Source organism: Centruroides sculpturatus, unplaced genomic scaffold (assembly GCF_000671375.1).
Source record: "Centruroides sculpturatus isolate CEXI.00-Female unplaced genomic scaffold, Cexi_2.0 scaffold939, whole genome shotgun sequence".
Taxonomy (NCBI): Eukaryota; Metazoa; Arthropoda; class Arachnida; order Scorpiones; family Buthidae; genus Centruroides; species Centruroides sculpturatus.
This window is the reverse complement of record NW_019385275.1, coordinates 4,739-29,228: the sequence shown is the minus strand read 5'-3', so window position 1 is coordinate 29,228 and position 24,490 is coordinate 4,739. Positions and strand designations below refer to the sequence as shown.

The window sequence follows — 24,490 nt, the reverse complement described above, 5'->3', positions numbered from 1 at the left end:
CCGAATCTACTTGTCACTAGGCTAAACCATAAATTACCATTCCCGGTTCTGTATTTTATTTATTAATGCATTTTTAATAATATATGGTTAATAAAAATCTATTTTAAGCTTACAAACAAATAAATTTTAGTTTTTAATATAGTACAGAAAAAAGTATTCTAAATTTACGAATGCATGTACTGTAAATACAGAACATACTAGTATATATTTTAATATGATTTTATGTGCTTTAAACGCTTTTCTAGTGATATTACGACTTCAATATTTGTGGCAAACACACGTAAAGTCGAATAAAATGACTTAAACTTGATTTTTATTTTTCCATATACTTTTTTGACAAACGATGTATAATCGGGAACGACGTAACTCGAGGTATGCCTGTATCTTAAATTTAATTAAAGTTTTTCTTATTGAATATCTTTTGTATTGAATTTTTAATCTGAATATCTATTTAAAAATATAAATTTAACATGAATGAATATATTTTATGTACTTTTAATTAAATATTAAGTAGTAATTTTCTTTACTGTATTAGATTTTAATATTTTTATATTATGCCAAATACAATGTAAACTTATTGGAAGAATGCTATTTGAAGACTGTAGAGATATATATTGTAATATTTCTTATGATTTGGTTAGTTTTTTATTTTAATCAGTTTATGATACAGGCTAATATCTTGTGTATGTTGATACATATTTCATTATTAAAGATTTTTTCACATAATAATAATAAATTTCTGATTAAAATAATATAAGTACAGCTATTAAATTTAACAGATAATATTACAAAACTATCATATGAATTAAGTATTTTATCAAATTAAATTACCATATATTTCTGCAGATAAGTCGACCTTCAGATAAGATGAGGTATAAATTTTTGTCAAAGTTTTATAATTTTAGCATTTTTCTGTCCTATAAGATGACCACCAAGCTATCAACGGCCTATGAATTTAGTTTAGATCAGCGATTTATCTGGATAATAATACTGTATAGCGTATACAGAATTATGTCCTATTTGTATTTTTTTGAATGAAAAAATTTTATTTTTATTCAAAAAATAATTCACAAAAATGTCCTACGGGCTAGTCTATTTTGTGGACATACCCTACTCTCTACTAGTAAATAATTACGGTTTGTCCTTATTTTTACAATGGTTTTAATTTATATAAATTTCAATATAATTTTTTTATATCTGTCTTATAAGACAACCCCGGATTTTGGGGCCTTCTTTTACGATTCAACTATCATCTTATCTGTGGAAATATACAGTATGAAATATTTATATTTGATAATTTAAAATTAATATATATTGTGTTTTATATTTGAAAAACTTTATTTTTTAAAAATTTCAGTGAAGAAAAGTTATTTGTTTCTACATTTAAGTTGTTAACTACAATGTATAAGGTGCTGCATGAAGAAAATGAGAAAACATTTTATCATAATATATCTTTGCTTCTGACTAATATCTTTCCTACAGAAGAGGAGTGGGAAACACTTCAAAATACACTAAATTCTCAAGTATTTACATATAAATTTCATAAATAAATTATAAATAAATAATTTTTTTTTAAATTCATTGAAAATTTTTTTAAAGTTTACAGCCTTTCCAGTCTTAAGTGACAAATTAACAGTAGCTTCTACAGCAATTTGCCCATCTAATGCTATACCTCCGCATTGCCTGGTAACACTTTTTGTATCAGAAATTTTATATAGTCTGATATGTCTCTGGGAGAATGAAAAAGATGATGCCAATAATTATATTTTTGAAGAAAAAAGTCAAGCTGTAATATTGAAACAACTCCCTAACATTGCAATGGCTCTCACATATTGTACCTATGCCAGATATGATTATAAAACTACAAAATATGTAAGAAATTTTATGAAAATTATTTCCTTATTTTTTTAATTTAAAATTTATAAAGTTATCTTTTCAGGTAGTTGATGCTAAGGAAAAGTTACATATTTATCAAAAGTTAAATAATAATTTATCATTTTTGCTTTCTAAATTGGATAATGCATCTTATCTTTCATTATTAAATACATTAAGCAACATGTAAGTGTTACTAATTTAGTAGTTTGTCAAATAGTAGTTGCAACTTTTATTTATATAAATATTTTATGACATAATTCATTCATATAAAATTATTATATACAGTATATTTCAAAAATTCATTTGCAGGTCACTTAATAATGGAGAACTTTGGTCTTGCACATTTGCATTAACAATATCATTAGAACAAAGAAAACCTATAAAAAAGTTTATAGTAGAAGTGCCTAATCAGTTAGAGCTGTGAGTATTTTCATTAATGAAATACTAACGAATATAAAAGTATTAATGCTTTTAATCTCAAGTATGTATTTTTCTTTTTTCGTAGTGAAAATATATTTCATCTACAAACATTAAAAACAGTGATACCATATTTAGACATAGAAAACTTAAAGGAAATTATTATTAGAGTTACAAATTTAATGTTATGTTCTGAAGATTTATTTTCAGTTGAAGGTTAGTATTTTCAATATTATAATTTATTTGAAAATATTTATTATTTGAATCTTTATTTTACATAATTTTAAATAGAACAGTTTATCATCTTGGGCATGCAATTGCTTTTGCATTATATTGAAGTTTTATTTTATTCTATAAAATCTATTTTATCTGTTATTAGGAATGATTATTATTAAAATATATACTGGATGATCAAATGAAAAGTTGCTTGTAGAAAGTAGATTTCTCAATGCCATAAACCATTCATGTTTGTTACTGTCCTGCTATACTTCTTGAGAAATGTTTATTTTGATTCTGATGAAACCGTGTTGTTGTTGTTATGCTGTTTCTTTGCAGACACACTAAGGTAACATATTTCAACACTTGGCAAATTATTCACCATTTATTCAGTTGGGACGCTTTTTACATTTCACGTTTCGGGCATTGGCCCCTCTTCAGCCAACTAAACATAAAAAATAAAACATGAGAAAAAATGTACAAAAATACGCGAGTAAAACATCACGTAGATAAAATGTATTTTCAAAAAATTCTTAAAAAACATACCATAAAGCACAAATCACTAGTGTACAGATGTCGTTCAGGATGGACAGTTTCATTTCTATATATCACTTGGAGAACAAACAGGGTCGAAAATAACCGCTTGACTACTGGCTTTCGAATATGGCATTCTTATACTTTATGCAAAAATTCAAATAAGTAAATTGAAAATTACAACATATTTTAACAATATTTGTTTTACCTGTGGCCAGTATTTGTATATTGCACCTAAATTCATACAATAACTGTTGACACTCTTTTCCGAACAAGTTTCACAGAGTCAAATTAGCGATATTATTTGGGCTGTCAATTTACATAGAACCCATTTAAAGCCATGACATTAGATTGCACAAACCCCTAATCAATATTTGTATTACTTACAGTTCATATAGACGTCTAAATTCGTATTTCAAATGGAGAACGAAGAGGGTCGAAGATAACAGCTTGACTACGGGGCTTTCAAATATGACTTCCTTATGGTTTACACAAATTTCAAATAAATAGATTGAAAATTACAACATATCTTAACAATATTTGTTTTACCTGTTGCTAATATTTGCATATTGCACCGAAATTCATTCAATAACAGTTGTCGCCCTTTTTTTCCGAACAAGTTTCACGAAGTCATCTTAGCAATATTATCTAAACTGCCAATTTACATAGAACATATTTAAAGCGATTACATTAAATTGTACAAACCAATAATTATTATTTGTATCACTTACAGTTCATAAAGACATATGTTTTCAGTTGTAGCTTTTCGTTAAACCACTCTCGTGTACAATTTCCGCAACGACACTATTTGGCAAACTAATTTACATATTTAAGTGAGCAGATTTTTGAACCAATTTCGATATATAATAAAAAGTGGTGTATAAACATGAATTATTATATTAATCTTAACTTAACTTATTACTTTACCAATATTTATATATTCATGAACATTAAACTTAGGTGATTTCCTTCGTAATTACAACCAATCAACATCAATGTAGTTACAATATTTTTATCCAGTTCTCACTGATTTTAATGCTTAAATTTTTATTTATACAGTTGTTATTTTTGTTTTTGATAATCTCGACGCTCTCTTTGAATTTTCTGTTGTATGTTTTCTTCTCTTTGTGTAGAATCTGTATATTGGCTTTATCTATATTGCAGTCGTTTAGTACACAATGATCATGGAATACAGAGTTTAATCGTTGGTACTTTAAATCAGACATATGTTCTTTTACTCTCAATTTAAGTTTTCGTTTTGTTTCGCCTATATAAAAGTTGGTGTTTTTACAGGTACATGGTATTTTATATACTATATTTTTCATCTCTTCTTTATCTATTTTTTGTTTTTTAATACACTGTTTGGCCTTTAATCTAGAGAATAGATTTTCATACTTGGGAGCAAGTTTCATATTATTTCTCTTCATTTCTGTATCTATTTGCTCATACATATTTTTTATATATGGGAAACCTACATATTTATATTTTGTTTTTCCATCAATTATTCTGGTTTTTGTATCTATTATTTTTTGCCATTTATTAATTAATCTCATTGGATATCCATTTATATTGAATTTTTTCTTTAAATTATTTATATGTTTATTTTTAATGATTTCGTTGCTGGTTCTATTTTTTATTTTCTTATACTCCATATGAAAAACATTCTTTTTAATATACATAGGTATACTAGAGTTGTATCTTATTGTAGTTTCAATTGAACACGGTTTTTTATAAGGTTCAACTTCTAGCTTGTTTTCTTTCCTTGTAATTACAACATCAAGGTATCGTATATTGTTATGAACATCATTTTCTTCTTCTATTGTAAATTGTATTTTTGTGTCTATGTTATTTATTATTTCTTNAAGGTTCAACTTCTAGCTTGTTTTCTTTCCTTGTAATTACAACATCAAGGTATCGTATATTGTTATGAACATCATTTTCTTCTTCTATTGTAAATTGTATTTTTGTGTCTATGTTATTTATTATTTCTTCTATTTCCTTAATATTAATTTCTGTATTGTTATATATAATTAAAACATCATCGACATATCTTTTATAATATTTTATACCATGTATATTTCTAATTCTTTTGTCAATTTCGGTCATTATAATTTCTGCGAGTTTTGGTCTGATGACTGACCCCATACTAATACCATTCTCTTGTGTATAATATTTTCCTTCTAATTCAAAATAATTACTCTTATATGCAAATTCTAACAGTTCTATAATATCAGGTTCTACATCTATTTTCTTAAGTTGATTCTCTATTAGTTCCCATTTTATTGATGGGTACATATCTGTCACATCTAGACTGGCTATTCTATATGTGTTTTCTATTTTAACACTTTTGAGATCATCGAGAAGGTCATCTGTGTTTTTGATAGAATATTTTGAGTTTTTGTAATCTTTGAGTTTTTGTTTCAAGAATTTTTCTAAGTTATATAATACAGCAAATTTAAAGTCTACTATTGGTCTTACATTTTCATCTTTCTTATGGGTTTTAAGTTGTATATTTAATCTTGGTGTTCTGTCATTATCCTCATACAGAATAAAATCTTTTTCATTTTTGGTAATTTTTTTAAGTTTTTGTAATTTTGTAATTCTATTTTTTAATTCTTCATATATTATATCTTTAGGGTTAATCGGTAGTTCTCTAAATTTATTACCTTTTACTATTTCAAGTTTTTTTAACTTTATCCAATCTAGAGTCACAACAATAACTTGTTTAGATTTATCTGCTCTTATAATATTTATCTTATTCTCCTTTAGAAAGGTATACAAGATAATTATTATAAGAGCAGATAAATATTTGCCAAGTGTTGAAATATGTCACCTTAGTGTGTCTGCAAAGAAACAGAAATGTTTATATTTGAACATTTATGTTTTACTAACTCAAAAGGTAACATTTGAAACTCCTTGCCAACATTGAAACATTATTTGTGAGGCTTGTCAACATTGACAAGCCTCACAAATAATGTTTTAATTTTTATTATTCTTTTGATAAGTTTTTTTTTTTGTAAATATTGCATTTTGGTAGTTTTTGATTCTAGTCATGAAATCTATTATGTTTTAATAAGATTTATTAATTTGTATTAAACTTTAAAAACAATTTAATTAATATCTTGAGTGCAACTGGAAAAAGTGTAAAGTGCTATTTGTTAAAATACATGTATAAAAACTTTTTAAATTAAAAATCTCAATGTATTCTTTATTGTTCTGAAGATTTATTTTCAGTCAAATAATAGCTTCAGCATAACTAATTTGCTTTTATATTTTACTACTAAAATGTCTTTTTTAATAAAATTGCTTTAATGTAAAAAATGGTGATTTCTATTATTAAAGAAGTGGATAATAACTGAAACTGCTATAAATATGATTATTGCACTTAAAGAAGATTTTTCAAAGTATTATCATTCAGATGTAATTTTATGATATTCAATTAATTCATCTTGTGTATAAGAATACACAAGATGAATTAATTGAAATATTGAAGCTTGAAATATTTATATCATATTTTAGAAATATTGTACTTAGGATATTGTACAAACAGTACAGTAGCTATTTGATATTTGTTACTTTCTTCATTTAATTTAGATTCTGTTTAAAACAAATTATTTCACTATATACATCATGCAATGTATTTTATTACAGGTGGAAATAGTCTGTTAGGAATTCTTGTATGCTGCTTAGAAGTTGAACGTATATTGATTTCTGAAGACATTCAAGATCACATGGAAACAATATTGGAATATTTTCTTGGTCTGAAAGAATTAGAAGTCAATCATTATTTAACATACAGGTGATGATAATATGTTGCTAAACTTTTTACTGTTTATGATATATAATTGGAAATTAAATGAGTTGCATTTAATTTAATTAAGTATCAGCTTAAATCTATTCATATTTTTTAAACTTAAGCAGATATCAGACTGTTTATTTTAAAAATTTCAGTCTATCGTCATTCATATATATATAATTTTGGCTATAGTTACTTAAGGTAATTCTTATTCAAAATATCCTTTTTTCTGTTTTACAAAAATGCTGTAGAATATCTATTCTAATGAGTAAAATATTTTTAAACATACTTAACTTATACACCTAAAATAATAATAATGTAAGTGTTATTACAACTAAGATGTAGAATTCTCATACAACTTCATAAGACAAATTATAATATACTGTTATTTTCACCGAATAACCAGCATGCCAGTTAAACTGTGACTAAAAAATAAAATTAACCAGATGTAACAAAATTGTTATTAACTAAAGTTAACTCCTTCCTCTCAAATTTCCTATACACTGATTAACATCTGCTTTGTAAGTCAAAATAATTTACCACTAGTTTCTGAAATTTAATATGCTTGCTTTTGCATTTTTAAATCAAATTACAATAAAATAAATATAAAAAAAGTACTTTCATCATCCCTTGAGTATTTTATATTATTAGAAAGAAGACAAAATGAAGAAATTTAACATATAATTATAGTTTTTGATGTAATGCTGACAATTTCACAGTTTTATAATAAAAATTCTTTCATTTTTTATGTGATGTAACTTGTTCATTTTTTTAATGCATCCTCTAGAGGGGGATCTATAATCTCACTTAAACTGGCATGCCTGCATTACCTGAGATAAATCGGCATGCTGGTTTTTTACCATACAGAAATATTCAAATTCAAATTTTTTTATTTGCATTAAGGCTAAGCCTTGTTACAGGGGTTTTTTCCACCATACAGAAATATCTGATTTCATTGTCTCCCCTGTATAGACGCATGCTGGTCATTCTGTGAAAATACATTATTATGTTACTATATACTTGGTAATTATATTTTAACAATTAAGAAATAATTAATTAAGAATTCTAATATCATAATTACATATATTTTCAATTTTATTTTATAATAGAAAGAATTAATAAAAAAAATATTCAATTTTAGAAATTAAAATTCTTTTTAAATAACTATTTTTATTTCTTGAATCAAAATCTTAATTAATTAATATGATAAAATTAATCAATTAATGGAAATTTTATGATCAAACTAAAGTATATTAAGAACCTACTTTAAAAGTTAATCTTAAATAACTTACAGATAAGATAATGATCCCTTTTTGTTCTCTTTATCTTATTATATCTAAAATTAAAAAATCTGTTGTATATTTTCAGTAATTTGTCAGAACAAGATGAAGGAAATATTGATTTTGTATCTAATACCATGTCTCTTCTTGAAAAAATTATTATAATATCTCCCTCCATTTTTGAAGTTAAACATTGGGATTTCACTCTCTGTTCTCTTGTTGGTTGGATTGAGGTAATTTTTAAATTTAGTTTTTAAACTATAAAAAAAATTAAAGTATTTAACAAATTATTTTATTATTTGCAGACTTGTAATCGAACTTATCTATCTTATGATCACTCACCATCAATATTACGCTTTTATATTCAAACATTCAATCTCTTTAGTTCCATCTCTGATTTTATGAAATGTCTTCAGGATGCAAAAGATACAAGTAAATATCCAGCAAATTTATTGATAGAATGGAATGATCTTTACACTGAGGAATGTTATAATGTGTGTCTTCCATTGTACATAAAAATAGCAGGCAAGTGACTTTATCTACAGATTGATTTTACTGAAAATAATTCTTTGCTATTAATTTGAAATTTTTTAAAAAACAGAAAATATGAAAGCTGTTGACTTAAATATTGGAGAAGAAATAATAACAGAAAATTTAACAAGAGTACTACAAGATATCCCTCTGAAATATGTGATTAATTGTAAAGTTTCTTTAGTTGAAACTAATGAGGAAATTGAAGAATCAGATAAAGTATCTTTAATATTAGATCATCTGATGCCTTTATTAACATCGGGAGTACGATCAGTACAGTTGGGAACTCACTTTTTGCTAATGAAGTAAGACTTATATTAATAATAATGCTATTTACTTTATATATATAAAGTTTAAAATTAATATTTGTAGGATAGTGCCAAAGCTAGCAAGTATATTATCAACAAAAGAAAAATCAGATGAAGATAACAGGTAAATCAAATATTTAAATATATTTTTTTCTGTTAACAATCAAAAAATTAATTTTTCTTTTATTGAAGATCTATCCCAGATAATTTCATTAAAAATCTTCAAGAAACTGGTCCCGTAGTAGAAACAATGCTATCGGATTTCCGTATTGGGGACTGTTGTATTTTAGAACCTTATACAGATGCTTATACTTATGGTAGAGCACATCTGTTATGTTGGATTCAGTTATTGGAATTCTTTTCTGCTGCTTCTTCAGAGGTAATTTTTTTTAAAGATTGTAATGGTATAGAATTTACCATGTATTAATCAACTGAAAATTTATAGGATCGATCCAAATATGCCAGTTATTTGCGTGACTCTGGTTTATTACAAACATTGTTAAATAGTTTGTTTTGTTTAATGCCCCACAACCCAAGCTTATCTTCTAATGAATCTGGAAAATCAAAATTACCCAATAAAACAATGTTTACAGAAAAACCATTAATGCCAATAAATGGTAAGTTAGTTAATATTTTATCATATATTTTATTTGTTGTATAACAAATAAAATAAGTTTGTTTCATTTATTCAGCTAGTGATACATCTTTGGAATTGCAACATTTGGCCTGTTATGTTTATTCAAGTGCCTTACAAAAGCTACCAGCATTAGTGAGACAGTGGTGGACCAATCAAGAAAAAAGAACAGCTGAAATTGTTAACAGGTGAAGTACTTTCAGTTTATATAACCAATAATACTTGTACATTGTTTCTAAACTTAATTAGATTAAAATATTTTTCACTAAATTTATAAAGCAAACATTCTTATAGATTCACTTCCAGTTTTGTCAGCAGTTTAATTTGTGCTAAAGAAATTCAGTCAGTTCATGAAAATGATAAAAAAATTTCAAATATGGTGGTTAGTAGCATTATTTTATTTTATTTGTATTAAAGAAAATTTCAACTTACCAATTAATTCTGTTGATTCTTTAATTAGGTTAAGGCTCGACCAACAGCGCGAGAAGTGGTTGCCACTTATACTATTGAAGAAGTAACAATTGAGTTATTGATTCAGCTTCCTCCTAATCATCCACTTGGCCCAGTTATAGTTGAAAGTGGGCGAAGAGTTGGAGTAGCCCAGACTCAGTGGAGAAACTGGATGTTGCAACTGACAACTTTTCTAACCCATCAGGTATCATCACTTTTATTAATTATAATTTTTAGCAATTTTACAAGGTCTGTTCAAAAAGTATCGGACCTTTTTTTTTTCTGCGTAAACCAATGATGCGCGAGAGACCTCCTTTGGTGGAGTTGTGGAGGGGACAATCATGCACATCCCTGAATTTTTTCCCGCCTGCAAGAAGCATCAGTCATTGGCAATCGGCCTATGAGTGAGGTCATGTTGCGCGCTATCGTCGGATTCCACTAAGCTGAAAAATGACTGAACAACGTGAGCAGCGATATTACATCAAATTTTGCCAAAAACCTTGGCGATACCCGAGTGTAAATCATTCGCAAGATTCAGCAGGCTTTCATGGACGATCCTCGAGGCCAAAAAAGCGCGGCAGGTCCGCAGCAATATCAAAGGTCATGTTGACAGTTTTTTAGACTCTCGTGGGGTGGTGTGTCGTGAGTACGCACCACAAGGCCAAACCATCGCAAAGGAGTACTACCAGGAGGTTTTTCGTCGTCTTTCCGATACAGTGCGATGCAAACGACCGGATCTTGGTCGATCAAAACTTGGCAGCTCCATCGTGATAATGCATCCGCCCATTCTGCGCATCTGATTCGGTCTTTCGTCGCCAAACACAATACTCCTGTGGTTCGTCACGCTCTGTACTCTCTCCACATGGCTCCGTGTGACCTTTGGCTATTTCCCAAGCTGAAAATGCCGCTAAAAGGAACCCGAATTTAGTCGAGAGAAGACATCGTGCGGCTGATGGCCATTCCAGAAAATGCATTCCAGCAGTGTTTCCAGCAATGGCAGGAACGCTGGGAGAAGTGTATACATTACCAAGGAGACTACTTTGAGGTACAAAACCCTAATCCCCTTCAAAGTCAATAAATTTATTTTTGCCGACCAAAGGTCCAATACTTTTTGAACAGACCTTGTACTTTCCTGGTTGTTATGTATATTGGAATCATGTCAAATTTGACTGTGAGTGTTTTGCAAATCTTTTTTGGATATGCATTGGTGTCTTTTCCCTTTAATATCTCAGGATGGGGTAATGACGAGAAAACAAAATTTGGCACAGTAGCTTATGTATAAGGGGCATTGATATTAAATTTTGGTTTTGAAAGGATGAGCATGGTCACATCATATCTTGAGTGGAGTTGAAGTTAATGAAGAATTTACTTGTTTTAGCATATAGTTTTTTTTTTTTATAAAACTTGTCTCTACCCTCAAAATTATAATAATAATAATTGCCATTTTATAATAATAATAATTATTTATTTGAGATTTTGTTATAAAAAAATTGTGTTGCTCCATCTTTTATATGATTAATTATATAAAATCGCATAAGGAGATTTGTATTTTATTTTTTAAAAAATCTAGTAACAAGTTTTGTAACATTACAAGAATTATTATAATAGCTGGGAAAGTTCTCTAATTTTAGCTCATATTAAACAAATATTTTTATTTATATGTGGTAGCGTCAAAAATAAACCAAATTTTCATTAAATTGACAATACAGGGTAGGTATATTAAAAGTATTTACAGAAGACCACCTTCAAAATAAGCACCTTCTGCAGCAAGAATATTTCTACCACTTACATGGTACATTTTTGCTGATTTGAATCTGCAACGTTTCTGTAGATCTTTCATTTTGGTGAAGACATTAAAGTCTGAAGAAGTGAAGTTTGGTGAGAAAGTAGCTGTGGAACTACAGTAAATATCCAGTAAAATGCACTATTCTAATAAGATATCTAGTAATGTGTTGGACATTTGTATCCAGCTTTTTGCTTGTCAGCAATGAAACTATGACATGAGTAATACAAAAACAGAGGACTTGTTAATCAATGTAATGTCATACACAAATAACACTAAAAAAAAGTTACAAAACGTTTGTAATCTTCTGTATCTGAGTTTCTTTTTTTGCCTTAGTGACTTATATTTGCTCTGCAGATCATGAAAAGTTTCCAAAATGTCAACTTCATCAAAAAAGGACTAGCCAATTCCTGAGTTTGCAAAAAGATCAGCTATTAAGTCATTTGTTTATTTTTTACTGAAGTTAATCTTTTTGGATAGAGATGCTCTTCTGTTGGCCACTACCATGTGCTTCTTTAAGCAAATTAAACATTTCAGTACAGTCGACCCCCCTATAACGTACGTTCTTATAACGACAATTCCTATAACGTAGCGAAAAAATTGTAGCAATTTTCGTATAACGTACCTCCTATAACGTCGTTTCTCGACAAGATTGATAGAGTCTGGACCAATAGTGGATGAGCAGCCGAACTACTTTCCTCCGACCCTGCGCCACGCTACGGAACGGCTAAATTGAGTTTGCTATCGTCTGTTTAGTATTATATATAAATTAGGTACTGTACATATAATTATATATTAATTATATATAAATTAGGTACTGTATATATAATTATATATTAACTTAATTTATTGTAACTTTATTATAATTATATATATGCTTTCTGCCGCCTGGCAACACGCTACGGAGATTTTAGGCTAGTAAGTTGAGTTTATTATCGTCTGCACAGTATGTAAATTAGGTACCGTAAGTCTAATACAGCACTAATTTTATACATTTCTTGTGAAAGTAACACTTCTTATTCAACGTCCATAAAAATTATTTATATTAATGATGTCTTCAAAGGTCAAGTTATTTATATGCGAAAAATTCGTTATTAGAAATCGCGGCCGTCGTTAATGTAATGTTCCGCGATGAAAACCAGCTTTAAGCAACAGCGTAGTCGAACGGTACAAACTCGGTAAGTAATCCTATAATTTTTTGTTTATAGCATAGTTTATACGGATTATTCCCAAAAAATTATACGTATTTTGGAAATGTTGAGTGGAATTAGTCTAGAATCGGTTAATTTTATAGAAGAAAACCTTTCGAACAGCCTTAGTCCGTAAAGTTCCCACCTATCGGTCTGCGATTGGCTCATTCCTACAACGTAATTTTCGGTTAGCGTGGAACGTATCTAAGCGTTATAGGGGGGTCTACTGTAAAGTTTGACACAGAATTTAATATTGATTGTGATGTGTTATTTCAGAATTCTGATAGTGCAAGCAGATATGTCTATGAAAACTTATTATGTAATTTTAAACACATTTATCATGCTGCATTAATGTAACTGATTTCATATCAGTATCTTAGGTTCCATGCTACAATATAAAATGTTTCAATTTTATTAATTTTACTGTGAAGTTGTTATTTGCAAAATTTTCTTAAAGTACTAGTAGCTCGGGACACCTCCTAGTAGGCGTTCTTTACAAATTTCCATGAGGCACGGTTCCTTTGACTTTTTTTGTTCCTATCAATATGCTCTACAGCTCTGTTAAAGTCCAAATGAAGAGATTTACCCCCGAATGAAGAAGTGGCGACCCCCCCAAACCGTAGATCCCTGTACTAACAATAAAGTCAAAGGAACCATACCCCTACTCGCGATCCTTCGCGAGATATAAGCTCCTGAAATAATAAATTCCTATTACAAATATACTGAATTATTTATATTGTTATATTGTTAATTAAAATTGTTAATTTGAATGTTTGAAATATGACACACGATAGGGGCGTCTCTAGTGTCCGTTATCAAACAGTTACGCGGACGGACACCCATTGAATGGGTTATATATACATAGATCATAAAAATTTTTTAAAATCCAAACTGACCATCATTACATTTCCTTGATAAATAAAAAAAATATATATATTTTGATAGAATGGATCAATATTAGAAGGTTTGGCTCTCTGGAAACGTAATGTGGACAAGCGGTTCGAAGGTGTAGAAGAATGCATGATATGTTTTTATGTCGTCCATGGTTCCACCTGTCAACTTCCGAGGTTATCCTGTCGAACCTGCAAGAAGAAGTTTCATTCTGCCTGTCTGGTAAATCACTTGTCGATTATATTTCTTTTCATCATATTTCTTTTCTAATTTTTATTTGTTATTTTTCAGTACAAATGGTTTAGCACAAGCAATAATTCTACCTGTCCACTGTGCAGAAATTTATTTTAATAAAAACATTGTGTAATTTATGTAAAATAAACTTTTAATAAAAAACAGAAATTTACTAATTCTCAATAAAAATAAATGAGCAAATATTTTATAAACAGATGGTGTAAGAAGTATGATGTACTTTTATATTGTGCATTGCCACTGCAGAACAAATCTGGGTTTTTCCTGACTCCTAGAGTTCTTTTGCAAAAATTGGAACCTTGTAACAGTTGAGGATTAGTCACCCTTCAACTATACACATTTTGTAATTGGATGGGGTGTTTATTAAATGAATTTAAGGAATAGTAAAAAAGTATTTTCCCAAACAAAATAATATACAAATCTTGGCAGCTAACAATTCTTTATTAATATAAGTATTACTCTTTCAACAACAAAAAAATCACTTCAATTATTTTCTATAACCAGCTATGATGCTTTTATCTTTGTCACTTTTTTTAACCTCAATCATTTTTGAAACATCTTCCAATTTTCTTTGGACGACAACTGTAAATTTTTATTTGTAATTAAATAAATTATTTGAAAAGACTAAAGCTGAAATTTTCTTACCTGTATTCTGTTCAATCCATTGCAAAGCATCCATGTGGCTATTTAAAATTTTTGCAATCTGGTGAATCTGCAAATTTTCATGATTATTAGTTATGTTAAAAAATTTTTATAAATTGGTTTTTTAATACTTACTGGATCATTTTCATCTTTGTTATTATTTCTTGAATTAATATGTTCAATAATTTCTTTGATATCTTCAGCCATTCGTTTCAATTGCGTGTCAATGCTTTCTGCCAAGTGATACCTACAATTTTTATACTGATTAAATAAATTGTTCAAAAATTAGAGTTTAAAATCAAGTATGAGAGAAAAACTTTTTCTCTCATACTTGACCTTAAACTCTAAATGGATATAAAAGTTAAAGATTTTAATATTTGTATAATAGTATATTACTAATAGATTATGATGTTTTTATTAAAAATAGCAATAAGCACATCCTCTTATTAAATTTTACAACTTACGTGTGTTCCCTTTCTAAATCAGCATGTTGCTGCACTGAAAGATTTGGCAATCCTTCTACACTCTTCTCTAAAGGTGTTAAGATCTCTTCTAATTCTCTCTGTTGTGCCACTATGAAATCTAATTCATGATCTAATCTTTGTTGATTTACTTTAACATATTCAACAGCTTCATATAATGATGTAATCTGAATTAGTCATAAAATGATTAAAATGTAAAATTTTCATAATAAAATAAACTTTGTACAGAAAATGTCTGTTTAAACATAGAATCAAAAATGAACATTAAAATTCAACAATTATATCAGCAAATCCTTTTTATAACTATTCTTTATATATTAATAATGAAAATTAAGTTAAAGTAAAATCTAAAAATGAACCCTCTAGGTATAACAGTTATTGCAGAGCATGACAAACTGTATTCATAGAAATGAGGGTTACACAGGGACAAGAGTCTGAATTAGTGAGGGAAAGAAGTGAATTTTTAAAAATTGAGATCTTGGAAACAAGCAACAAACATAAGGTAATAGTGTTATCAATTTGCCTTATATTGAGGAGCTAGTAGCTATCTAGAATGAACAAGATTGTTAAAATTCCTACATTAGCCAGATCACAGAATAATTTGGTCTCTGTATTACTGTTATGTGATAAGAATTTCCAACATTAGAGCAAAACTGTTTTTGATACTTGAATTGTCTTGTTTGCTGTCGTGTGAGCTCATAAGGATCAATCTGAGAAGTATTCGTATATCTAAAATAAGTTCTAGAAAATGAACTTTTGCAATTCAATAGTTCTCAATTTTGCATTTGAAGACTCCCATCTTTAGTTGGAATTGCTTTGGATTAAACCTAGTCAAAATCACTTTCATATACATTGAACCTATTATGTGACATTTATCTGGTGTACTTTATAGATTTAACAAATATTACTAAAGCTTGTTCAAAATAGAAGCCTGATAAACCAGAAAAAATTATTTGATACCCTTGCGATTCTAATTTACACAGGTTTATTGTATAAGAAAAATAAATATTAATGGACTTGATTTCATTTGTAATATTTTTATGTCAGGTTTTTTTTTAAAAATCAAAACTTGTTTACAATTCTTTTGACAAATTCTATTATAAATTAATAACAGAGATATAATGCACAACTTTCAGTTCACATCTCACAGATTCTACATTAGAATATTTTGTAGAAAAATTTGGTAACAATTCCTAGAAAATTGCAATTTTTCAGCTCTCGTAAGTTTCCGACAAAAGGAAGTTGTACTTCTTACAGATTTTATGGTATTAATAAATGTAAAATTTACTTTTCTAAATTTAATAACCCAGAATAAGTTAAAATTTTTTTTTATCTTATAAACCATCCAAATGCTTGGCATTAACATTTTGCAAAAAGTATACACAATTAAGATAATTAAAAATTACCTTTTCTCCATTTGAAATAAGGAGACAATCCCAAGCATTGACTTCTGTTGCTTGATTTAAAAATATACGTTCTTGTTCTTCCAATTCTAGGTTCCATTTGTTAATTGCTTCTTCTAATTGTCTAAAATTCATTACTGGAGTTTGTGTGACTGTAGATGAAGTACTTTAATAAAAAGCACTGTTGTTACAATTTTAATAAAGATATAATAAAATATATATATGATATGTGTAAATTTTATTTTTTGAAAACTTACACTGTTGTTGCAGTTGTCAATGAAGCAACAGTTGTTTGAGGAATAGCTGCTGAAGTAGAGGTTATCCCACTAAAAGTCAATCCAGGTGTTGATGTAATACGTGATATTTTTGATACAGCAGGAAACAAACTAAGTGATGCAGTGGTGGTGGTAGTTGCTGTACTAGTAATAGTAGGTATAGAAAACATTGTAGACGGCATTGTTGCTGCTGTAGGAACTGTAGCTGTTGATGTTACAAATGTCATTGAAGATACGGGTGTTGTTAGAGGTAAAGTAGTAGTAGTAGTTAATGATAAAGAAGCAGGAGGAGCTGAAACTATTACAGAAGAAAATAATGATGGAGTTGAGGTTGTGGTTGTGGTTGCAGTTGCAGTTACTGTTGAAAATGACAGTGTTGTTGGAAATGAAGACACTGTTGTAATTGCAAACTGTGTTGCAGATGTCATAGGTGTAATTGAAAATGGTGATGCTGATGCTGATGCTGTTGCTGTTGTTGCACTTGATGCTGGCATGCTAAACATGGATGCTCCACCCATATTAAAAGCAGAGCTACCTAAAGAAACTATCATGAAACTTATTAATTATATTATAGACAAAAGGTATAAAAACTAAAACACAGTAAATATTTACCAGTATTTGTTGTTGCGGCAGCACTACTTGCAGCAACAACTGACTCTGTACTCTTTTGCTGTTGCTGCTGCTGTTGCAAAGATGGTAATACTGTTGCTGTCATAATTGTTGTTGTTACTGCTGTTGCTGGAGCAACCCCAAATGTAAATCCTATATTTGCNCATCATGAGTCAGCCTGGGAAAGGAAATCAACTTCCTTTCAAAATCAAAAGTTTCATCCATTTTTGAAAAATTTGTTAAATTAGAAAAATATTATTTTTCTATTAATTTTCTAATCTTTTCTTCACCTTGTAAATTTTCAGAATGACCCTCCCTGAATAAATATAACAAATATATAATTTGGAATTTTAATATTTTATTTTGTTAAAAAAATATTTTAAATTTGTTAATACAAGAAATTGAATATTTAACCTGTAGTTGATGCAGCTGTTGAAGATGATGGCACAGAGAAGAATCCTGTAGTAGAAGTTGTGGTCATTGGAGCAAAGCCTGTAATTTTTGGCTGACTCTGAGTATCAGTATTTGGGGTTGATATGGCAATAAAACCACTTCCTTGAGCTATTGATATAAAATGTATATTAGTAAAATACAATAAATATAACTGTTATAGAATAAATCACTATATCATTTTTATTATAATACTGGTTTCAAATAGTCATCATAATTAAGAATTGCAAAATATTCCAAATAGAGATCCAAGATTCAAGTATATAAAAAGATTGAATTTCAAATAATTGTACATTTTCAATATTAATTACCCTGCTGCTCCAGTTGACCTAGTTCCTTATCTGTCTGCTGACTGATTTAAGCATTTACAGTATTTTCTACTAAAAGTAAAAAATAATAAAGCTAAGTAAAAGTAAAAAGAGTGTCTGATATTAAAAGTAATTTGAGTAATATACAGATAAAAGATTTATCTGTACATTACTAAATTTTGATATGTGTGTGTTTTATTTTTATGTATTATACTTTAATGTTATTTTGACATGTTTTAGAGATAAAGATAAAATGATAAACTGCAATATAGCTCTAAAATTAGTATTTTTATGTATGAAATATATAGTACATCGATGGATTTATTAAAAATAATGATGTACTGTATCAATATTATTAGTAGACTTTTTTCTGAGTGTAGCCATTTTTTGTAATTGAGTCGGTTCGGCAAATGTACATAAGATGGCATTAGCACTATCAGAAATTTAGGAATTTGTCTTTTGTATTGATAATATCTAAAAAATATATAACTTATGTAATATCATATAAATTATACAGTTTTAAAATAATAATGAAGTTACATGACTTATTTATATTTTTTTCGATCTCAGGTCAGTTAGGCCTAAATCATAAGATTTAGGCCTAACTGAGATAAAAATATCACAAGTTAGGCTAAATGTCACAATTATATTTGTTGATTTTTATTAATGAATTCAAACAATTATTAGTTAGTACGTCAATGTGCCATATCTAAACTTAACTTATATAAAGAATAAAACGACTTAAAATTTGCTTGCAAAATATAATGACGAAACTTTGAATCAAACGATGATCCCAGTTGTAAAAAATTGCTTATATTTCAAATTTCTGACTAAATAGTGCCCACTATTTATTAACAGACACACTAAAATACACAAAGAAATTGTATTTTCATTGCTGAAAACATAATGTTACATTTTAAATCTAGAAATAACTTGATATATAGAATAACGTAATATTATGTTTTTCGCATTTTACCAAACACTTCACGAAACCTAATATTACATTTGTAGCAGGTAAGTGTTAATGATTTAATTAAAACCTATTAATACAAGGATACAAATTTAAATCTATTTTTAATTTCTATTTTTTTATGGATATTAACATTTGGTTACTCTAACATTATGACAAGGTTTTATTTTTGATATTTCATTTAATATATAATATTTCAGGAATTATATAAACATACCATCTGCTCATTCAATTTGCATAAAGAAATATCAAAACAAATAGGAATACAATTTACTGATATGAATTATTTGTTCAAACTATCTTTCACAATGATTCAACATCAAATGTTCACATTTAAATTAAAAATGAATTATTGTAGAGCAGCGTTTCTCAAAGTGGGCACTGGAGGCTTTCAGGGGGGCAGTAGAAGGCTCAGTGATTAAATATGAGTTTTATTTTTCTCATCGAAACATTCTTTGATCTCAGAAATAGGATATGGGTCACACCCTATCTACCCTATCCATATATGGGTTGATGCAAAAGTTCGTCCCGTTTTTTTTAAAAGAATCAAAGAAAAATTTTATTTACTAAAACTTACATTTAATCAATATAGTATGTGCCATTCTGTTCGATGACCTTTCTCCATCTTTCTGGTAGCTGCATAATCCCGTGCTCATAGAATTTCTGAGATTTCTGGCTAAAAAACTGATCCAAGTGATTTTTCAAGTCTTCCAAGGAAGTAAAGTTTTTACCATCTAAGCTGTTTTGAAGTGATCTAAATAAATGGTAGTCAGAGGGTGCAAGGTCAGGAGAGTATGGTGGATGGACCAAAACATCCCAATCAAGTTGTAAAAGTTTTTGTCGGGTGGCCAAAGACACGTGTGGTCTAGCGTTGTCTTGATGGAACACAATGCCCTTTCTGTTGGCTAATTCAGGTCGCTTCTGGTCAATTGCTCGCTTTAATTCACTTAGTTGTGAACAGTATTTCTCTGAATTAATGGTCTGATTTTCAGGTAACAGCTCATAATAAATGATTCCCCTCCAGTCCCACCAAATGCATAGCATAACCTTCTTTGGATGTAAACTGGCTTTTGCGCTGGTTGAAGGGGCATCTCCGTGCTTACACCATGATCTTTTACGCTTAACATTATTGTACACAATCCATTTTTCATCACCTGTAATGATTCGCTTTAAAAATGGGTCAATTTCATTGCGCTTCAATAGAGAATCGCAAGCAGAAATTCGGTCTATCAAATTTTTTTCTGTTAACTCGTGCGGCACCCATACATCGGCCTTGCTTACCATTCCAAGTTGATGTAATCGCCTTGACACTGTTGACTGATTGATTCCAAGAATTTCTCCAATCTCTCGAGTTGTTTTGTGTCGATCACTTTCAATTAGTGCCAATATTTTGTCGTCATCAGCCTCGGCTGGTCGTCCAGAACGTGGTGCATCGCTAAGGTTAAAATTGCTTTCACGAAACTTTCTAAACCACTTACGGCACGTGGAATCATCAATGGCTCCCTCACCATACACAGAACATATCTTTTTTTGTGTCTGCGAAGCATTCTTGCCTTTTCGGAAATAAAAAAGCATAATATGTCGAAAATGCTCCTTATTTTCTGCCATTTGTAATGCTTAACAAAATTTTAAAAACACAACTAAGTAAGACAACTTTATTCTCAAATACTAGCTGAGATCCCTTCTGTCAAACAACGTGGAAATTTTACACATGTGAAAGAAATAACACTTCAGTGTTGCGCTTTTAGCCAGTTGGTGTTAAAAACGGGACTAACTTTTGCATCAACCCATAATAATGCATGTTTAAACATTATATTTGCAATAACTGTTTTTAAGATATGCAATAGATAGTAATGTAAAAAGGTAAGTTAAAAATATGGGGGCACTAGACTTTTTTTAATCTCAAAGTGGGCGGAGGTCGAAATAAGTTTGAAAACCTGTGTTGTAGAGTATAAAATGGTAATGGTTGAAAAATTATTTTTCACTCTTCTCTTTCAAACTTCAAGAAGTTCATTAAAAATTACCCTAATAAAATAAACTTTCATGATGACTTCTTCAGACTAGTCATCATGAAAGGAAATTGGAACTAAATTTCACACACCTACCAGTTATTTTACAGCCTGTGAAGTAGGCTTTAAAATAATTGGTATTACAAACACTGTCACTAGTTAAAGTTCAAAAGTTAAAACTTGAATTCTTTATTATCTGTGAACATTAAACTAATTTTGTGTGCAGTCAAAATATTTTAAATTAATATTTTAAAGAATTATGTAAAACAATTTATGTATATTTCTGTAAAAAAAAATAATAATAATTACCTAATGTAGATTGGGAAGATGCTGAAAGGTCAAATGATACAGATTTTTGTTTGGCTTCAGATGACTGAGTTGTTTGAGGTGATCCAAATCCAAAGACTGTAAATAAATTGTAAACAGTTCTCTATATTAACAATAATAGTTTAATATTGCTTTAAAAGTAAGCAAGTTTTAACAGTTTTAATTCTATGACAGAATATTTTATAGTTCTCAAAATAAATTTAAAATAAAATAGATGAATATATCTGTTTATATTGGAAAACTTAAAGACTATCTACTATCAATTGCTTTTTGTATGAACAAATTTTGATTGACTTCAAATAATTAAAATTGATGCAATCCAATATTTTGATTCTCCTAAAGATTTAACTAGTAGTATCATTATTGAAGATCACATCCTATTCTTTTATATTTATGTGTTAAATAATAAGAAAAAATCAAATTAATATTCTATAATTATTCATAAAGTTTAAATATTTTATAACATGAAATACCTGTCTGATTAGTTGTTAACTGAAGTGTAGTTGGAGTTCCAAAAATACTACTTGCAGATACACTTGTGGCAGGAGTACCAAAGGTTGGAGCTTTAAAATAAAACTACTATGAATACTTTTTAATTACTAAATGTACAATTTCAACAAACTAAATTTTATGCATTCAAGAATTTAGTCTAAAACAACACTTGATCAAAACACCAAAATTTTGTGGCCATACAAATGCAAAATCATAATTTTAATAACATCAACCTTATATTTCCATAACTTTTCCTCAATTAGTAATACATTTTAATAATTTCTTGGATTTCATTATTTTTATCTATTTCATTTATGGTTCTTTGTATTATTTTATCTATTGGGTTGAACCAAAAGTTCGTTCAGTTTTTAGAAAGAAAGAAAATATACTATTTTCAATAAATAAAAATTTTTAATCCACTATGTATTCACCCTTCTGCCTGATAACCTTATGACACCTGACAGGTAGTTTCATAATTCCATCTGTGTAGAATTAGATGGGTCTCTGATTGAAGAAATTATTGATGTGATTTTTGATACCTTCTAAAGGTTGAAATTCTATGCCATTTAAATTACTCTGCAATGAACGAAAAAGATGATAGTCTGAGGGAGCAATATATGGAGAATATGCAGGGTGACACAAAACATCCCAGTTAAAGTCTAGAAGTTTTTGGCACACATTTAACAATATGTGCAGTCTTGCATTATCATGACGGAATCCACTCCCTATCAATTTGCAAGTTCTGGACATTTTTGATGTACTGAAGCCTTTAGTTCAGTGCATCAACCAGTTGGAAACAATATTTATTGGAATTAATTGTTTGGTTGTTAGGTAAAGTTTGTAATAAAGAACCCCTTTCCAGTCCCACCAAACTGAAATCATTACTTTTCTGGGATGCAACTTTAGGTTGCGGCACTGGAGGATCACCTGGCTTACTCCAAGATCTCTTGCAATGAATATTGTTGTAAATGATCCATTTTTCATCGCCTGCTATTAATCACTTTAAAAAGGGATTGTCTTCATTGTGTTTTAAAAGTGAATCATATACAGAAACACGCTCAATAAGGTTTCATTCACTTAATTGATGGGGAACCAAAAAATCATAACAGGAAGTGTATCCAAGGCTAGCCAAATGTCTGACAACAGATGTTTGGGATATTTTTAAGATGTCAGCTATCTCTTGTGTTGTTTTATGCTGATCATTTTGAATTAAAGCCGTTATGGACTCATCTTCTATGGATGAAGGCTATCCTGACCAAGGTGCATCTTCAAGAGAAAAATCTCCCTCCCTGAATTTTGAAAACCATTTTTGGCGTGTTTGATCAGTAACTTTTCCTTCCCATATACAGAACATATCTTTTTTTGAGTTTTTGTTGCATTTTTTACCTTTTTGGAAATAATAGAGCATGATATGTCGAAAATGCACCTTCTTATCTTCCGTTTTAATGTTTTTTTTTCTTATAAAATAACAAAATTTTAAAAATAGCTGTGTGAGGGGCTAGCCGGGATACGGAGTAGTTAAGACTCGTGTACCACTTAATCGGCAACTATTCTCTCGAATAGCTCTCTGTCTTACAAGGATGGTTTTCCTAATTCAAGGAAATCGAGTGCAGAGGGACTTACAGTTTGAATGTTAAATTAAAGCGGAATTAGATGATCGCATAATCACCCTTTTCCTTATCAGGATTCCTGACACCAGTTAATCAATTATTTTATACGTGGATTAACACGCGTTAACCTTAACTTGTGAGTAGGAGGAGCGAAGGAAATTTAAAGACGAATGAGTATGAATAGCCAATATTAACCAAACCATTTTCATATAACAAATCAAAACATTTAATGAATCAAAATATAAAAATATACAAAAGAATGAATCTAACCTAATCCTAATCCTAAATCTTAATCTAAGATTATTTCTAAACCTAACATGTGAGAGAGAGTTCACATCGATCTAACTTATATTACCTTCCACAGGTCTTTCATATATTCCTCTGTAGCTATATGAGGGTCTTCTTCCTTTCTTGGTTATTTCTCTTCTTATATTTTCTATGGACAGTTCTTTTAATTTCAAATCAAATCCTCTCTTTTATCAATCTCGTATACTTCAAATGTAGTACTATGTTTTATGACTTCCTTTCGGATTCTTATAACAGCCTTGTATGACAATACAGTAGAGCGTCGTTTATCTGAAGGTTGGTTATCCGAAGGAATTCCAGTCGACAAATTTAAATTTTCGCCAGTGCTGTGGCGCCGTAATCTTTGGCTATGTCTTTGGCTACTCAAATATTTTACGTTTTGGATACTAAATTAACTTCTGAAGTATAATTTTTTTATTGTTTTTATATTTTTTAATATCATTTATCGCT

At 29.0% G+C, this 24,490-nt stretch overlaps 3 protein-coding genes and 1 pseudogene across 4 annotated transcripts in view; 1 reads left to right on the top strand and 3 right to left on the bottom strand.

Moving 5' to 3' along the window:
* Window positions 1-14,548, top strand: part of LOC111637056 (E3 ubiquitin-protein ligase listerin-like) — a 59,377-nt gene extending 44,829 nt beyond the window's left edge. For both annotated transcript variants that reach the window (XM_023382460.1, XM_023382461.1), the window contains 17 exons: window positions 1,358-1,523; window positions 1,600-1,872; window positions 1,940-2,058; window positions 2,185-2,295; window positions 2,381-2,508; window positions 6,694-6,841; window positions 8,207-8,351; window positions 8,424-8,643; window positions 8,720-8,954; window positions 9,022-9,081; window positions 9,150-9,336; window positions 9,403-9,574; window positions 9,650-9,779; window positions 9,886-9,973; window positions 10,052-10,246; window positions 13,960-14,127; window positions 14,197-14,548. In XM_023382460.1, coding sequence (XP_023238228.1) covers window positions 1,358-1,523; window positions 1,600-1,872; window positions 1,940-2,058; window positions 2,185-2,295; window positions 2,381-2,508; window positions 6,694-6,841; window positions 8,207-8,351; window positions 8,424-8,643; window positions 8,720-8,954; window positions 9,022-9,081; window positions 9,150-9,336; window positions 9,403-9,574; window positions 9,650-9,779; window positions 9,886-9,973; window positions 10,052-10,246; window positions 13,960-14,127; window positions 14,197-14,256 — 2,605 coding nt within the window. In that variant the 3' untranslated portion in view covers window positions 14,257-14,548. The remainder of the gene's footprint in view (window positions 1-1,357; window positions 1,524-1,599; window positions 1,873-1,939; window positions 2,059-2,184; window positions 2,296-2,380; window positions 2,509-6,693; window positions 6,842-8,206; window positions 8,352-8,423; window positions 8,644-8,719; window positions 8,955-9,021; window positions 9,082-9,149; window positions 9,337-9,402; window positions 9,575-9,649; window positions 9,780-9,885; window positions 9,974-10,051; window positions 10,247-13,959; window positions 14,128-14,196) is intronic.
* A 31-nt stretch (window positions 14,549-14,579) lies between these two features.
* On the bottom strand, window positions 14,580-22,249 carry LOC111637057 (nuclear pore glycoprotein p62-like). The gene is made up of 10 exons (XM_023382462.1): window positions 22,106-22,249; window positions 21,615-21,710; window positions 17,983-18,129; window positions 17,572-17,721; window positions 16,942-17,503; window positions 16,688-16,850; window positions 15,264-15,448; window positions 14,935-15,046; window positions 14,803-14,869; window positions 14,580-14,739 (listed from the first exon to the last, which is right to left on the bottom strand). Exons 3-10 carry the CDS (start codon window positions 18,047-18,049, stop codon window positions 14,645-14,647), a joined length of 1,401 nt encoding a protein of 466 aa, XP_023238230.1. The 5' UTR covers window positions 18,050-18,129; window positions 21,615-21,710; window positions 22,106-22,249; the 3' UTR covers window positions 14,580-14,644.
* Window positions 19,418-21,554, bottom strand: LOC111637058 (histone-lysine N-methyltransferase SETMAR-like). Its single transcript, XM_023382463.1, has one exon. The coding sequence runs from the start codon at window positions 20,902-20,904 to the stop codon at window positions 19,876-19,878; it is 1,029 nt and encodes a 342-aa protein (XP_023238231.1). The 5' UTR covers window positions 20,905-21,554; the 3' UTR covers window positions 19,418-19,875.
* Window positions 22,250-22,422: 173 nt separating the features above from the next.
* On the bottom strand, window positions 22,423-24,134 carry LOC111637046 (annotated as a pseudogene).
* Window positions 24,135-24,490: the final 356 nt, after the last annotated feature.

Excerpts from the sequence above, each read along its gene's own strand:
- LOC111637057 (XM_023382462.1), bottom strand. The coding sequence starts at position 18,049 with ATGACCACAACTTCTACTACAGGATTCTTCTCTGTGCCATCATCTTCA. Across the intron at positions 15,449-16,687 it reads TTATTTCAAATGGAGAAAAG|ATTACATCATTATATGAAGC; the intron begins GTAATTTTTAAT and ends TGACTAATTCAG. Across the intron at positions 14,870-14,934 it reads ACAAAGATGAAAATGATCCA|ATTCACCAGATTGCAAAAAT; the intron begins GTAAGTATTAAA and ends GAAAATTTGCAG.
- LOC111637058 (XM_023382463.1), bottom strand. The coding sequence starts at position 20,904 with ATGGCAGAAAATAAGGAGCATTTTCGACATATTATGCTTTTTTATTTC.